This window comes from Nothobranchius furzeri, chromosome 14 (assembly GCF_043380555.1).
Source record: "Nothobranchius furzeri strain GRZ-AD chromosome 14, NfurGRZ-RIMD1, whole genome shotgun sequence".
NCBI lineage: Eukaryota > Metazoa > Chordata > Actinopteri > Cyprinodontiformes > Nothobranchiidae > Nothobranchius > Nothobranchius furzeri.
The window spans coordinates 15,565,643-15,580,762 of NC_091754.1; the positions used below are offsets into that span (position 1 = coordinate 15,565,643).

At 40.4% G+C, this 15,120-nt stretch overlaps 2 protein-coding genes across 2 annotated transcripts in view; both read left to right on the forward strand.

Moving 5' to 3' along the window:
• Positions 1 to 6,895, forward strand: part of abca12 (ATP-binding cassette, sub-family A (ABC1), member 12) — a 95,212-nt gene extending 88,317 nt beyond the window's left edge. Inside the window, exons 66-71 of the mRNA XM_015966708.3 lie at positions 1,360 to 1,494; positions 2,029 to 2,132; positions 2,884 to 2,976; positions 3,094 to 3,199; positions 5,548 to 5,685; positions 6,160 to 6,895. Coding sequence (XP_015822194.1) covers positions 1,360 to 1,494; positions 2,029 to 2,132; positions 2,884 to 2,976; positions 3,094 to 3,199; positions 5,548 to 5,685; positions 6,160 to 6,270 — 687 coding nt within the window. The 3' untranslated portion in view covers positions 6,271 to 6,895. The remainder of the gene's footprint in view (positions 1 to 1,359; positions 1,495 to 2,028; positions 2,133 to 2,883; positions 2,977 to 3,093; positions 3,200 to 5,547; positions 5,686 to 6,159) is intronic.
• Positions 6,896 to 10,032: 3,137 nt separating this feature from the next.
• Positions 10,033 to 15,120, forward strand: part of bard1 (BRCA1 associated RING domain 1) — a 55,261-nt gene continuing 50,173 nt past the window's right edge. The window contains exon 1 of the mRNA XM_015966707.2: positions 10,033 to 10,223. Coding sequence (XP_015822193.1) covers positions 10,132 to 10,223 — 92 coding nt within the window. The 5' untranslated portion in view covers positions 10,033 to 10,131. The remainder of the gene's footprint in view (positions 10,224 to 15,120) is intronic.

A 15,120-nucleotide genomic window follows, 5' to 3' on the forward strand; every position in this document is an offset into this window, starting at 1 on the left:
CGGGCTATTTCAGAGCACACTGGTATTTACAGCACATACTTCCATATGATTAACAAGCAACCGTAGGCATTTTTAGCATCTGGAATAGTTATGATTCAGTGAGGGATTCACTGGGGTTTATGGACAAGGAATCCATTGACATGCATCAAATGGGTTGTACTGCATAAGTCTTTGCAGCCACAGGACAGCATGGTCAGGATAAAGTCGTCAGGTAAATCCACCGTTTTTGTGCAAACATCATTAAATATGCATGCAAAAGGGGCAGATAGATACCTCAAGTAATTGTGCTGCTGTTCTGGAGAGAAAAAGAGAAGGCAGTTACAGTAAGACAATGAATATAAACTAGCTTGTAAAGGAGCAGGGCCACGTTATTCGCTTTGCCCTTGTAAATCAACATCGGATCAAGCTAATGAGAATACATGGTGCGCTTGGTTAGCTCTCCTTCACCATCATGTTTGCAGGCTTGTGAGGCCAAAAATATGTGCATTGGTTGATAGATTAAAGAAACGAGCACCCTTTCAAGGCCCACATTTGTCTAAATCTATTAAATACCGTTTGATTTTATATTTGCTTGTTGGGAATAGAATGTTAGCATATTATGTTTACTGTATGTGCAAAACCATTAAAGGTCAACTTCACAAAAAAAACGTTTTAATTATTATTTCTGATTATAATCTGTCACCCTGCATTTTTTATGCAGGCTGAACATGAAAATAGTCTCCTACACCAATTTCCTGCATTAGCTTCTGATAGAAAACAGATGGTGAAACGCTACAATATGAAAAGCCTGACAGATCTACGTCACACTGTCACTTAACATTCATGGACTCACCCATCTTGACTCACGACGGGGAACGCTGTTGTCGTTAAGCGTCCAGGAAACGGCAAAGAATGTCTCGACTAGCAGAAGCTAACCGTTAGCATTAGCAACTCCAATACACAGAAGAAGTCCTTCAGGTTTGTGTTAATTTTGGAGATGAACGTTGCAGAGCAATCAAGAGTCAGTCGTAGAGTTGCGTTGCTGTTAGCCAATCAGAAGCAAAATGTCTAAATGTCCGGAAATAAGACTAAAAATCCTGCCGTCATCTGCTCAACTCTGCTCACTTAGACTTCCTGAAACAGGTGCACTGTAAGTTTTTCCCTCAGATTATGACTTACAAGGCATTCGGTCCTACAAGAAACCACTGCAAATGTATTAAAAACATCTATTCTACCGATTTATGCTTTGTAGCAGACATGGTGATCGGCGTTGTTCAATATTGTGCTTCAGATTCTAATATGGAGGAGTGCGAGGAAAAAAAAACTGAAGTGTTCGTTTTCTGCTTATCCAGAATCTAATCCCCAGCATGTATTTTTTAGGTGGTGAACTACCTGCTGAAGAGGCTTGAGCTGAATTATCACAGGAACATCGTCACTGACGGTTACAGCTGCGGCACCCGCAGGAAGCTCTCTGCTGCTCTGGCTCTCATTGGACATCCACAAATCCTGCTCCTGGTGAGACTGACACACACACACACACACACACACACACACACACACACACACACACACACACACACACACACACACACACACACACACACACACACACACTGTTTGTATCTGTCTAAATAATTGCTTCACTGGTCATCAGAAAACAAATATTACACCGGCTGCATGCATATGGTGTTTAAGCAAAATTAAAATAGATCTGTTAGATTGGGGGAAAAAACAAAAACAAATGCAAGCTTAACCAGAGTTGTTGATCACGCTTTCTTTCTCCTTTCCATCTCCGTTGAATCCAATGGATTTCCCCTCATTATTATTTTTTCCCTTTTTTCCCTCAACTCCCTTGTTATTATTGTCGTTGTGTTTCTTTGTTTTCTCAGCTTCTGTTTTGTGTTTGTTTTTACTCTTACGTGTTCATCCATCCATGCACCGCATCTGCTCCATGCTGGTGTCAATGATCTGATTGTCGTTTCCTGACCTTGCCATATTGATTTTAGCATCCAGCTGCGCTCTTTTCATTCCTCGTCTTCCTCTCTGCAGGATGAGCCAAGCTCTGGCATGGACCCCCGCACCAAGCGTCACCTATGGAAAATCATCTCTGAAGAAGTGCGAGGAAAATGCGCTGTGGTTCTCACCTCTCACAGGTAAGAACCGATTCATTTTTTTATTGAAACACTTTAAAGATGTGGAACACTGAAAAACCACCTTGAGTTTTTCATGCAGGCTGAACATGAAAATAGTCTCCTACACCTAAGTTAGCCTCTGATAGACAGTAGACGGTGAAACGCAAGGATGTGAAAAGCCTGACAGATCTACTTAAAGCGGACTCGCCTGTCTTTGTTTGTGACGTGGAAGGCTGTTTCAGCATTTTGGAGACAACAGGAAACGTCTCAGCTAGCAGAAGCTTACCGTTAGCATTAGCAACTCAACCACATGGCTGAAGTTCCTCCAGGCTTGTGTTATTTGTGGAGATAAAACATCAGCATTGCAAAGCAAACAGAGTTACTGGTAGAGTTGTGTTATTGTTACCCAATCAGAGGCAAGAAGTCCAAATATCAGGAAATAAGACTCAGATTCCAGTCGTGTTGTGCCACTCTCTGCTGCAGCAGACTTGTCCGTGCTGATCCAGGCGCTTCTGGGCCTTTTTCCCCCCCAAGTACGGCTTGCAAGGCATTTATTCACCAGAGATTACTGCAAATGTATTGATTAAACGAGTGTTCTACACCTTTAAATTATACTCTGCATCACTACATTTATCTGTTTTTCATTTGACCAATTTTATTTGTTTCTTGTAGATGAGAGCTACAGTCATGTTAAACACAAGCAGAAAATGTGTACGTTCAAATAGTTCTTGTGTGACCTTTTCATCGTTTCCTCTTTTTCTCCTTTTCTCAGCATGGAGGAGTGTGAGGCGCTCTGCAGCCGTCTTGCCATCATGGTGAAAGGTCATTTCCAATGCCTGGGCTCCCTGCAGCACATTAAGAACAGGTTAGTGACCTCCACTCATCCTTCAACCCATCCTTCCTTCCTTTGCCACCCACACCCTAATTCCCTGAAATATGCGAGAACAGTCCTTTTCTTACTAAAACATCTTTTTTTGTGCAGGTTTGGCACCGGGTTCACGGTAAAAATGTACTTGGCCGAGCCAACGTGTGACGCGGAGGCAATCACCACCTTCATGCAGCACAGATTCCCCTCCACTTACCTCAAGGTGAGATCTGACGGGCATTTTGCTTTGCTAGAAGTAATTTGAAAAGCAGAATAAAATAGCATATCATTGTAAAATGTAAATTTATGTAGTATAATATTTATTGACTTTGTTAAAAATCAAAATGATCGGAAAGATTAATTTATATTTCAGAAAAATACATATAAAATGTCACCAAATCAGCTAAATTCATTACTTACTATCAGAGCTCGACAGCTTTGTGAATTGTAACGAGGTGCGTGTTGCTGTTTCCAGTTAGTGAGTGTTAGTCTTAACAAGTACTCTGAATATACCATTTTAAATGTGACAGAGGTTCATAAAAAGTATTGTTGAAAACAGACTGTAAAATAGGACAGATGCTGAGCCCTACAGCGAAATTCATGATGTGTACAAGTAAAGCACCAATAAGCATTGCTTGACGATGTCAATGCAATTACATGACCTGGTTGCTTTCTATAGCCTGCATCGTCAAATGGATTCATCCTACTGTGTAGCAAACACAACACTGACATAATTATATGTTTGGTGGGAAAGAACCAGATATCCCTTCTCTACACACCCAGCAAACATAAAGCAGTAGAGTTTCAGAGATATCTTTACACATTTTTTTATTTTCACCAACCGCTTACAGGAAATGTTTGCTGTTCAGTTGCTAAATGTTCCACAATGTTTATGCGTTGGTGTTTTGTTTTCTAGCCAGCGTTGACAATTAGCTTATTTTTTTATTTTATTATTTTAATTTACCTAATATGGAAGAGGATTATGGACACTGAAAAGATAAAAAAGAAGGAATATTTTGATGAATTTTCTCAGAATTCTGACTATGAAGCCATACTCTGCAACTTTTTCATATTTTAAATAATTCTCTCGAGCTAGTTTGTGCTGAAATGATGATTTACAGATTAATGAAAAGTCTCTCAGACCCCCACAGCCTCCTGTGGCCAGAATACCACACTTGCAATTCAGTGTTCAGCAGAGGTGGAAAGTAACGAATTACATTTACTCACGTTACTGTAATTGAGTAGCTTTTATGTGTATTTATACTTTTAAGTAGTTTTGAAAATCTGTACTTTTACTTTTACTTGAGTATGTTTTTTTAAAAAGAATTGTAATTCGCTACATTTTAAATCATATCCGTTACTGAGTAAAAATAAATTGTAGACTTAATAAATTAAAAATATTGCACGTCGCAGCGTCGGAACAGAAAGAGACGCCTGCATGAGCGCCGCGTCTAAACCGTGGGGGTGTGTGGGTGTATACTTGATAATGAGGAGAAACCACCATCTTTACTGCAGTTTTGCTCAAAAACATCAGTTCTGTCCCTGTGATCCACTCACTGTTCACCTCCTCTCTCCCTCTCTTGTGGGTTGGAACCCACACCTTCACGCATGGACGTAATTTGGGGGGGGATGGGGTTAGGGTTAGGGTTTTCCAAAGTCAAGTTTTGACCCCTGCACTTTTTACCATCCAAAAGCAATATTACGCTATATTAAACTGACACTGGTTGAGCTCTAGGACCAAGCGGAAAACAACTGTTTGTGTTGAAGCCTGTTTCCCATTAGATCATACACCCCACATAGATGTCCACCCCACTTCTAAAGCGAAAATGACATCCATGCCTTCACGCACCGGTGTTGCGTCATCAGAAATCCGCTCGGTTCGGTAGCCGGACTCGGTTCCGTGTTTGAAACGTGTTCCCCTACCGCTCCGCACGGAAGCGGCAAAATAACTTTTAGCGCTCATAACAAGCGGATTCTCAGCGCTCTGCAGGTCTCTGTGAGTTAAAACATCCTGATACTGTTCAGGTGTAAACATTGTGCCCCATCCCTGTGTTTGAACTCAGAAGTTGCTTGAAAAGGAGTAAAATGAAGCGTATGTTTCCACCCCTAAATTAAATTGACCCACCTACAGCATCTGTGATAATAAAGAGAAACAAAGAATAACCACTAAAAAATGTCAGAATGTTTAAAGTACAAAATCCAGTTTCTGTGTGATTATGATTAACCTCTTTATGTTTATGCTGTCATTAGAGAAATATAAACATAATTATATTATAAAGTGTTTATTGGGTATTTTACTTAGTATTATTGATATTAGTGTTTGTTGACCTCCAAGCATGTTTTCCAAAAACCTACTGACGTGACATGATATGAATTTACAAATCTGTTTCCATTCCTGGAGTCCATTATGTATAGAGCTTTTTGTTTGTTGACTAACAAATAGAAATGGTCAGTTCTCACCTACATATAAAATTGTTTCCTTAGCAACCAATGCATTTTTTATTATGTGAAGTCTTACAAGCTATATTTGGTGCTGTGTTTTGGTTTTAACGCACTGTTTCTGCTTCACAGGATCAGCACTCTGCCATGGTAGAGTACCACGTACCAAATGCTCCTGGAGGGGTTGCTGACATCTTCAACCAGCTGGAGACCAACAAGAATGCTCTGTGCATCAAACACTTCTCTGTGAGCCAGACCACACTGGATGAGGTGAGGGGAAAAGAAAAATGAGGACAGGACATAAACTGAGAATGAGGGAGAACTAGTTGTGTGGCTTTGTAGTGGTGGGCAGATGGTAGCAAGGGACAGAAAAAAAGGAACGTGAGATGAGAGAAGGGGCAAGAGGGCGGAAGGAGAAGCAGGGACAGAATAAAGCTGAGTGGGAGTGAAAGGGAGAGCACAGAAAGTCTTTTTTTAAGGCAGAGGGATACTGGCCGAGGGTATGCCGGGGGAAAATAAATGGAATGTGAGTTAGGGAGAGAATCCATAAGCTTCATATGCAGCCAAAGCTGATATTCTTCAACCACTCCTCTGGGGCTGGAGGATTGGAAGACACCATGGCCAGGAGAAGGACGGGGGCGATGAGGGGTGGGGTGTCGCACCTGATTTGCAAAATATGAGACAAAAATAAATGATCACCCTATTTATCATCATGGGTCTGATGCATTTCCATAATCTCCACAGGTCTTCATCAATTTTGCAATGGGAAATATTGGCACAGATACAGAATCAACTCACAGTGAAGAGGACGATGATGATGATGGGCTGGACTCCATTAAAGCAGTACAAACATAGAGCTGAATGTTCAGTGTGACATAAAACAGTCCACTGTTCACACAAACACAATGCATTCATTAAAAATATTCTAAATAATCTTTTTATGTTTAAAATGATGAATAATCCCCTAAAGTGTATTAAATCAAATGAAGGATAAATGACATATCTACCTTTTTATAAATCTAATGTTTATGGAGCATCAGAGGACCAAACCTTTACCGATTAAGTATATTTGTATACTACTTCTTTTTTCACCTTGGATTTACCTGATCTGTTTTTACCCTTTTTTTATTTTTTCCTGTAGTTGTGATACTGGAGCATTCATATAAACAATGTTTTCCCATTCAGCATCTCAGGTTCAACTAATGCTTTGAATGTATGACATATAAAACCTCTCAGTCAACATTAAATCTGAAATGTTAAGAGATGCATTTTTAATCTGAAGCCTATCAAAATAAAATATCCCCATTCATCCTTTAAACTCAAAATGCACTCCTTAAACCTCCCCTAAGGGCTTGCCTTGTGTTTTGGAATGACTCTTCTAAATATTTAATACACCTTCTTTCTTTTGGACCGGCTCAATATGATTGTGAATGTATCAAACCTGTTTTTATGATCACAATAAAGCAAATTTCCAAGCGCTGTTGCGGATGTTTTTACTGTTGTTTATGTCTTCAATTGAATTTTTTGTGGAATTTGTGCAGTATGGGGGAGTATAGGATCTTGTAGTGAATCTCTATGAAATCTCTGCATGTTGCTACAATAATAATGTTATTTTTGTAAACAAGCAAAAACGAAGTGAAATGGAAGTATCTGACTTCATGTTGAGCAGTAGCTCAGGAGGAAAAGCAGGTTGTCCAGTAACTGGAGAGAATGCTGCTGTTGTCTTTTGGCAAGACACTTAACCCGCCTTGCCAGCTGGTGGTAGTCCAAGGGAGGGGTGGCCTTTCCTCTGTCAGTTCACCCCAGGGCAGCTGTGGCTACATCGTAGCTCATCTCCACCAGCGTGTGAATGACTCTTGTAAAGCAGCTTGGGGGGCTTGTAGAACCCTAAGTAGGTGCTATACAAATACAGGCCCTTAAACTTTTGTACTGCTCTAACATAAATACATAATTTACTAAGATGATTTAGAAGTACGTTTCTTCGATCTTTATTTAAACCATATAATTAAAATATATTGCATTGAAATAAGTTTACCAAATTAAAGCAGCTGTTGTGATCAAGCATTTATGCCGTTTAGCTCTCTTGTTTTTTATATCTAATTGTTTTTGATTTTGTATTATTTTTTAATAGTTTATACATTCATCATGAAATCCAAATACATTAATGTCTACCAATTTCAGAGTGTGTTTTTACATGTAGTTTGGTATTTGTTTTTGAACTAGAAACATATATTTTTTGACACGTTTGACTAGAAACAATAAACAGATGCTGGTAAAATTTTAGAACAAAATTTTTTTTGACCTATTAATAGCTTTAATGTATTAGTATGGTACAGAGATTTTACTCCTATTGTGGATTTAGTTTCGCCTTGTTGCCACCAGAGGGCGAATGACCCGATTTGCTTTTAATGCTGTTAGCTAGATGCTAATTGTTCCTGCTTTAGCTCGTCTTGAACACAGACAATTAACAGATTTATTGAATAGTGTTTTGTTTAAATGAAGATGTTCTGGATTTTCCATTAGATTAACTATGCGGTTAATACTAAAACCCTAGTAATTTTTGAAAAATGTTAAGGTGGTGTTTTATTTTGAAGGATCATACAGGAGTGGCTATATGAGTTAGTCTTGTTTAGCTTAATGATCACTTCCTGTAGCAACAGTTTTGTCCGCTAGAGAGCGGGAAAATCCTTAATCTTGAAAGCCAGACACTGAGGATTGAGTTCTCGAGTTTCCATGTAGTTTACAAAATACATAAAAATCCCTTATTGATGGAGCATGTGGCTATCAATCAAATGAAATAACAGATTAAGTAACATAACTAAAAGTTTATTTAGCCAACCAGTAAATAGCATACTCAACTGGTTGCTTTTGTTGTATTTATTTGAGTAGTTTACAGTTATTGTGAAATCAAAATACATTAATCAACTTATCTGTGTGTTTATTAGATGAAGTTGGGTACTTATTGATGTTTGAACTAAGAAGTAATACTTTTAGATCTACCATGTTTGATTAGAAAGTATAAACATGAGCATAGTGTGGATGTTTCGTTTTGTTGCCACCAGAGAGCGTATGACCAGATTTGTTTTAGTGCTGTTAGCTAGCAGCTATTGGTTCCTAATTATTGAATGAATCTTGCTGAACACCGATAATCAACATATAATTATGAGGCTCGGTGTGTGAGTATAAGTGAAGACGTTCTGGTATTTCTGTTATTTAGACTAAGATACAAACACTACCCAAAGTAATTTTTAGGCGGTATGTTTTATTTTGAATGATGACACAGGAAGTGGAGAGATTAGTTTGGTCTTGCTATGAACCCTGCCTGTAGTAACCATAGTTTTTTTTAAAGAACTTTTATTGAACCTTTGCAAAACGAACAAAAGCGACTACATTTCAAAATTTGTTAGCAGAGTGACATTACAGAGTAGCTCCGAAGTTCGTGTTCATCTCAACTTGCATTTTGTAGATACAATTCAACTTGGTATAGTAAGAAGACAAAAAATAACATAAAAAAATAAAAAAATCAAAACGAAAATGAAAGGATACAAGTAAGACAGCATGATAAAACAAATTATATGTGTATATAAATAAAAATTTTACAAGGGGAAAGTTGAAGAGCAAACAAGGTCTATTGTGTATACCATCCAAAAAGCGGTTAGAGATTAGTGTTCATAATGAAATTATAAAGCTTTATAGCATTGGGGTGGGCATTTTACCTAAGGATCTCAACAGCAGTTTAATTTCATTTTTGAGATTATTCCACCTAGGTGGATTTTTGAGATATTGGCATTTGTGTATGAAAAATTTTGTTAAGATTATGAGATTATTAATTAGAAATTCATTATTTTTATCTTTTAGTATAATGCCAAATAAGATACTTTCAACTGTGAAATTGTTTATATAAATTTGATTGGAGTTCAGCCAATCCTGGAGTGAATTCCACATCATTAATTCCACATTCATAGAAAAGATGTTTGGTCGATTCATCGTTTTGTTTGCATGAGTAACATTTTTCCACATTGAACTTAAATCTAGTTTGTATAAAATGGTTAGATGGGTAAATATCATTCAAGGTTTTAAAATGGACTTATTTATACTTTGGGGTAAAGAGAATTTTACATAGTTGGTTCTCAAAAATTTAATTTCTTCATTTGAAAAGTTTCGTAGTAACGAGAATCGGAGTATTATGTTTGGATAAAAGGTTTTGTTTAATTTGTTTCTCAGGAAAATATTATTACATTTTTTATTGAAAATTTCTATCCCATCAACTGCTAATATTTTGAGTCTAGGGTTAAATATATAACCGATAGAAGCTTTAATGTAGTAACCATAGTTAGTATACATGACTTTGTCCGGCAGTGAGGAGAAAAAAATTTAAAAGCCAATTTCGTGTTTCCATGAGATCCAGTTGCCCTAAAAAAGAAACTCCTGAAGGCCTGTCGACCGCTGCAAAAAAAACAAAAAACATTGTTTTTAACATTTTTACCACACAAACAAAAGTTAATACGTTTTATATTTTTAGTTTTTGTACTTTTTTATTTGTGGATTTGCGGATTCGTCTGTATTCACCATAGACTGTACATACGTATTCACGTTTACTAGTATTACGTCACTTTTCACGTCATTTCCGTAAGTATTTGGCGGCTTGTAGAAAAAAAGTAGGAAGTAAGTTCTGTTCCCAACAGCAAACGAGTAAAAGAAGCAATTCTTCTGAGAATGGATGAAAATACACCACAGCAGACCAGCGAATGGAAGAATACTAAAGAAGCGTTAGCAAACTTCCGCAAGCTGCTAGTTTGTTCTAAATGGTAAGTAACGTAAAGTTATTTACGTCTACCAAAGAGCGTTTTCTAGCTAGTTATTAACCGCAGTGGTAGAAACCAGGTAACGTAAACACAGGTGTCATAACTCAGTAAGTTATGAATTATTGAATAAAATTCTGCATCTATGACGAACATGGCTGCATGATGGTCCTGTATCGACAACACCAGATGATACGGCAGAACTGTGGCGCAACAACAATGAATATATATATAACACTACAGCATTCCGGGGATGTACAAGCTGCCTGATATAATTTGAAAACTAATTTCGAGGTAGAGTAAGCTTCAAAACAGATGCATGAGGTGTAGCAGACACACAATACAGTCAATATCTTCCAGTGAGCTGCTGCTGTGAATTCTGGTTTGTGTTTGTTGTGAGATCGAGGTGGTGTTTTTTATTTTATTTTTTTATTATTTGTTTTCTTCAGTTCAGGCAAGTGTTTCATTTGGATGCTGCAGAATGTGGAGCTGCTCATAGCAGTAAGCTGTTACACAGTCAGAGGTGGAGTGTTTATAAAAATAAATAAGGTGATGACAGAGGCTCTGATTATTCTGTGTAACATGTAGGGGCTCAAACTGAGCTTTGAGAAGAAGAAAATATCGTTTCTATAGCGCCTCTCAAGATAAAAATCAAGAGGCGCTTCACAAAAACAAAAAAAGTGTAAAAATAAAAAAATAATTTAGAAAATGGTTAAAAATGTATTTCAAATGAGCAAAAAATAGACAATCGTGATTAAAATATGTAAAGAAAGAGAGAGAGTGAATAGGAAAGAGGGAAATCAGTGGAGTCCTGAGGAAGGTGGAATAGGTGGGGAGAGCAGAATAAAGAGTGAGTGGTGAAGAAGGTCATACAAAAGCCAGCTTGAACAAGTGAGTCTTCAGCTGCTTTTTAAAGGAGACCATTGAGTCCACTGATCTCAGGCTCAGGGGGAGAGAGTTCCAGAGTCTGGGGGCCACAGCAGCAAATGATCTGTCACCTTAGGTCTTTAGCCTGGTGCGCTGCACAACCAGTAGGCTTTGATCACTGGACCTCAGGGACCTGCTGGGGGTGTAGGCACTAAGAAGATCACCAATGTAAGATGGTGCTTGTCCATGTAAGGCCCTATAGACCAGAACCAGGATCTTGAAATGAACCCGGAAGTTGACTGCTAGCCAGTGAAGCTGGAGGAGAAGCGGGGTGATGTGGGTGTGTTTGGAGGACTTGGTCAGAAGCCGAGCACAGACATTCTGAACCACCTGTAGACGGTTCAGGGAGGTTCTGCTCAGACATGTGAAAAGAGAGTTACAGTAGTCTAAGCGTGAGGAGATGAAGGTGTGGAGAACTGTCTCAAGTTCAGAGTGGGACAGAATGGGACTCAGCTTAGCAATGTTCCTAAGATGGAAGAAGGAAGAGTGAACAAGAGAACTGACATGAGAATCCAGGGTGAGAGCTGGGTCAAAGGTCACACCAGGATTCCTGACAGAAGGTTTGGTGTGAGAAGCAAGCTGACCAAGAGAGTCTCTGACTTTGGGAACCAGCTTGTCTGGGACACAAATGAGGATCTCAGTCTTATCTTCATTCAGCTGTAGAAAGCTCCCACCATCCAGGTTTTGATAGAGTCTAAGCGGGTGTGTAACATTTGCAGCTTAGACATCTCATGGGGCTTAAAGGAGATGCACAGTTGGATATCATCTGCATAAAGATGGTAGGAGATTCCTTTGAAGGAGCTCAGGATGTGCTGAAGAGGAAGCAGATAGAGGAGGAAGAGCAGAGGCCCCAGCACAGAACCTTGTGGGACACCATGGGTAAGAGAGGTGGTGGAGGACCTAAACTTGGAGACGGCCACAGAAAAGGAGCACTCAGAAAGATAAGAGGAGAACCACTCCAGAGCAGTTCCTGGTAGGCCTACCCAGTCTCTCAGCCTCTCCAGTAGCAGGTGATGGTCAACAGTTTCAAAGGCTGCAGTCAGGTCCAGCAGGACCAGAACAGAACAGTCCCCTGCATCACTGTGAGTCAGAAGGTCATTAGAGACCCTAAGAAGAGCTGTTTCAGTAGAATGAGCTCTACAAAAACCTGACTGGAAGCTATCATAGATGTTAGGTTCATCAAGAGCAGCTGTGAGTTGTTTAGCCACAACCTTTTCCAAGATCTTGGAGATGAACGGAAGTTTAGAGATGGGTCTGAAGCTGCTATGGAGAGAGGGGTCCAGACTCGGTTTTTTAAGAAGCGGGTGGATTACAGCATTCTTAAAGTAAGCAGGGACCTGACCAGAAACCAGAGAAGCATTAATTATAGAGAGCACGCTGGGACCGATGGACTGAAAAGTACTTTTAAACAAAGATGAGGGTAAGATGTCGAGGGGGCATGCAGAGGTCTTCATAGAGTTAACTAGTTTGGTTAACTCAGGCAAAGAAACAGGAGCAAAGCTATCTAGGATGATGGGCCTGGTTGGAGTCGGGAGAGGCAGCGATAAGGCTGAAGGAGAGATGCTAGATCTAACCTTATTGACTTTGTCCACAAAGAAAGACAGAAAGTTCTCACAGTCTGCAACAGAGTGGATGGAGGCTGTAGGAGAGGCAGGAGAGACGATGCTGCTGATGGTGTTAAACAGCACCTTGGGGTTTCCTTTGCTCTGGGACACGAGGTTGGAGAAATAGTAAACTCGCGTCTCTGACTGCAGAGTTAAAGGATGTCAGAAGATCCTTTAGGTGCAGCAGATGGACTTGGAGACGGGCTTTCTTCTACAAACGCTCAATTTTTCTGCATTGGTGCTTCAGGCTGCGAAGGCTGTAACTAAACCAGGGAGTAGGGTTCACTGCAGGAACTGATCTGGTTCTGACAGGGCAGGCTGTGCGCAGGTTTCACACCTAAATTTGTTTTTAAAAAGTTGCTTCCAATTCCAAGTGGTGCTCGCTGCAGAATCACAAAGGCGGAGCTGCACCAGAGTCAGCCTCGCCCATTCCATCAGAGTCAGTCCAATTCCAGTTGTCAGACTTGATAGCATTCTGGAACCAAAGAGGGTGTTATAGCTAATATAATCAAAAATGCAAGATTGAGGATGGAGTTGAGAGGTTAATTGAACAGTTTTTGTAAAGGTTGGCCGCTTTTGTTGGAGCGGCTGTGGGCAGATATTTGCTACAAGAAACCCTTTTGTTTCTGGATATATTCAGGCTTTGTCATGTAGCAAGTTTTATTTATCTTGTTTAATTGGAGCATAGAACATAGCATTAACAATTGTAAACTAGTAACAGCCGTAATTCATGTGGGTCAGGTTAGTTTGTGATAAAGTTAAAAAACAAAAACAGAAGACGTCAGTGGGCTAGGCCGAGTTTGCGTGAATGGGCGGGGCTGACTCTGGTGTAGCTCCATGTTATGGTGCAGCTCCGCCTTTGTAGTTCTTGTTTATGCAGATGACATCCAGCTGTACATCTCCTTTAAGCCCCATGAGATGTCTAAGCTGCAGCTGTTACACACCTGCTTAGACTCTATCAAAACCTGGATGGCTGGGAGCTTTCTACAGCTGAATGAAGATAAGACTGAGATCCTCATCTGTGCCCCAGACAAGCTGGTTCCCAAAGTCAGAAACTCTCTTGGTCAGCTTGCTTCACACACCAAACCCTCTGTCAGGAATCTTGGTGTGACCTTTGACCTAGCTCTCACCCTGGATTCTCATGTCCGTTCTCTTGTTCGCTCTTCCTTCTTCCATCTCAGGAACATTGCTGAGTCCCATTCTGTCTCGCTCTGAACTTGAGACAGTTCTCCACACCTTCATCTTCTCACGCTTAGACTACTGTAACTCTCTTTTCACGTGTCTGAGCAGAACCTCCCTGAACCGTCTACAGGTGGTTCAGAATTCCTGTGCTCGGCTTCTGACCAAGACCTCCAAACACACCCACATCACCCCGCTTCTCCTCCAGCTTCACTGGCTGCCAGTCAACTTCAGGGTTCATTTCAAGATCCTGGTTCTGGTCTATAGGGCCTTACATGGACAAGCACCATCTTACATTGGTGATCTTCTTAGTGCCTACACCCCCAGCAGGTCCCTGAGGTCCAGTGATCAATAGCGATGGCAGATTTAAATTCAAATGCCACGCAGAGTTTTTACCTGACAGCGGCACAACACTGACAGTTTTAAGCAAACAATTAAAATTTTAACTAAAATGCACTAAAGTGCAAAACTATTGACTACATGTGTCTGCAGCACGATTACCCCCAAATTCCAGTACCTCTGCTCCGACACGAACGCCGGAGCAAAATCGGTCCCGTTCTAGTCCATCAGAGCAATTCCACTACTGCGGCCGAGCTCCGGCAGTGCGGCGCCGTGCGCCGCCCTCTGTTCCGGCGTCCGGCAAAAATAGAATCGATCCTATTTTCGCCGGACGCCGGAGCACCTCCGCAGTCAATGGACAGAAATCACAACCGTCCAACAGGAAAGGGAGCAAGCACAACTTCCATTTTTCACAATAAATCGATAAACAAAAGGCGTTTTTTGTTTCATATGCACAGGTTTAACAACTTTTAACAACTATCAATGGCGGCTGAAGTTTAAATTCACAAAAGTAAGCCATAAATACAGTTTCTACTATCAAAGTAGTCACACTTTGTTGATCCAAACACTGCTGATCTCTCAACACAAATGATGGGCAGATTAAACAGTTCATGCCGATGCTTCTCCCACACAACGGGTGTTTGGATCTAACTTCCGCGTTTATTGCTCGGACTGTATCGCAAGATCTCGAAAATCCCGCGCATGCTTGTTTGCCCCCCTCAGGTCTCCGCACCGGAGCGGAGCCGTTGTAGAGCGGGTACCAGTAAAAATTGAGTTCGGAAGCGAGCGGCTGTGGAAGGCGTGGGCGGACCGGAGCGGAGCGGAGGTAGTGGAATTTGGGGGTTAGACACATT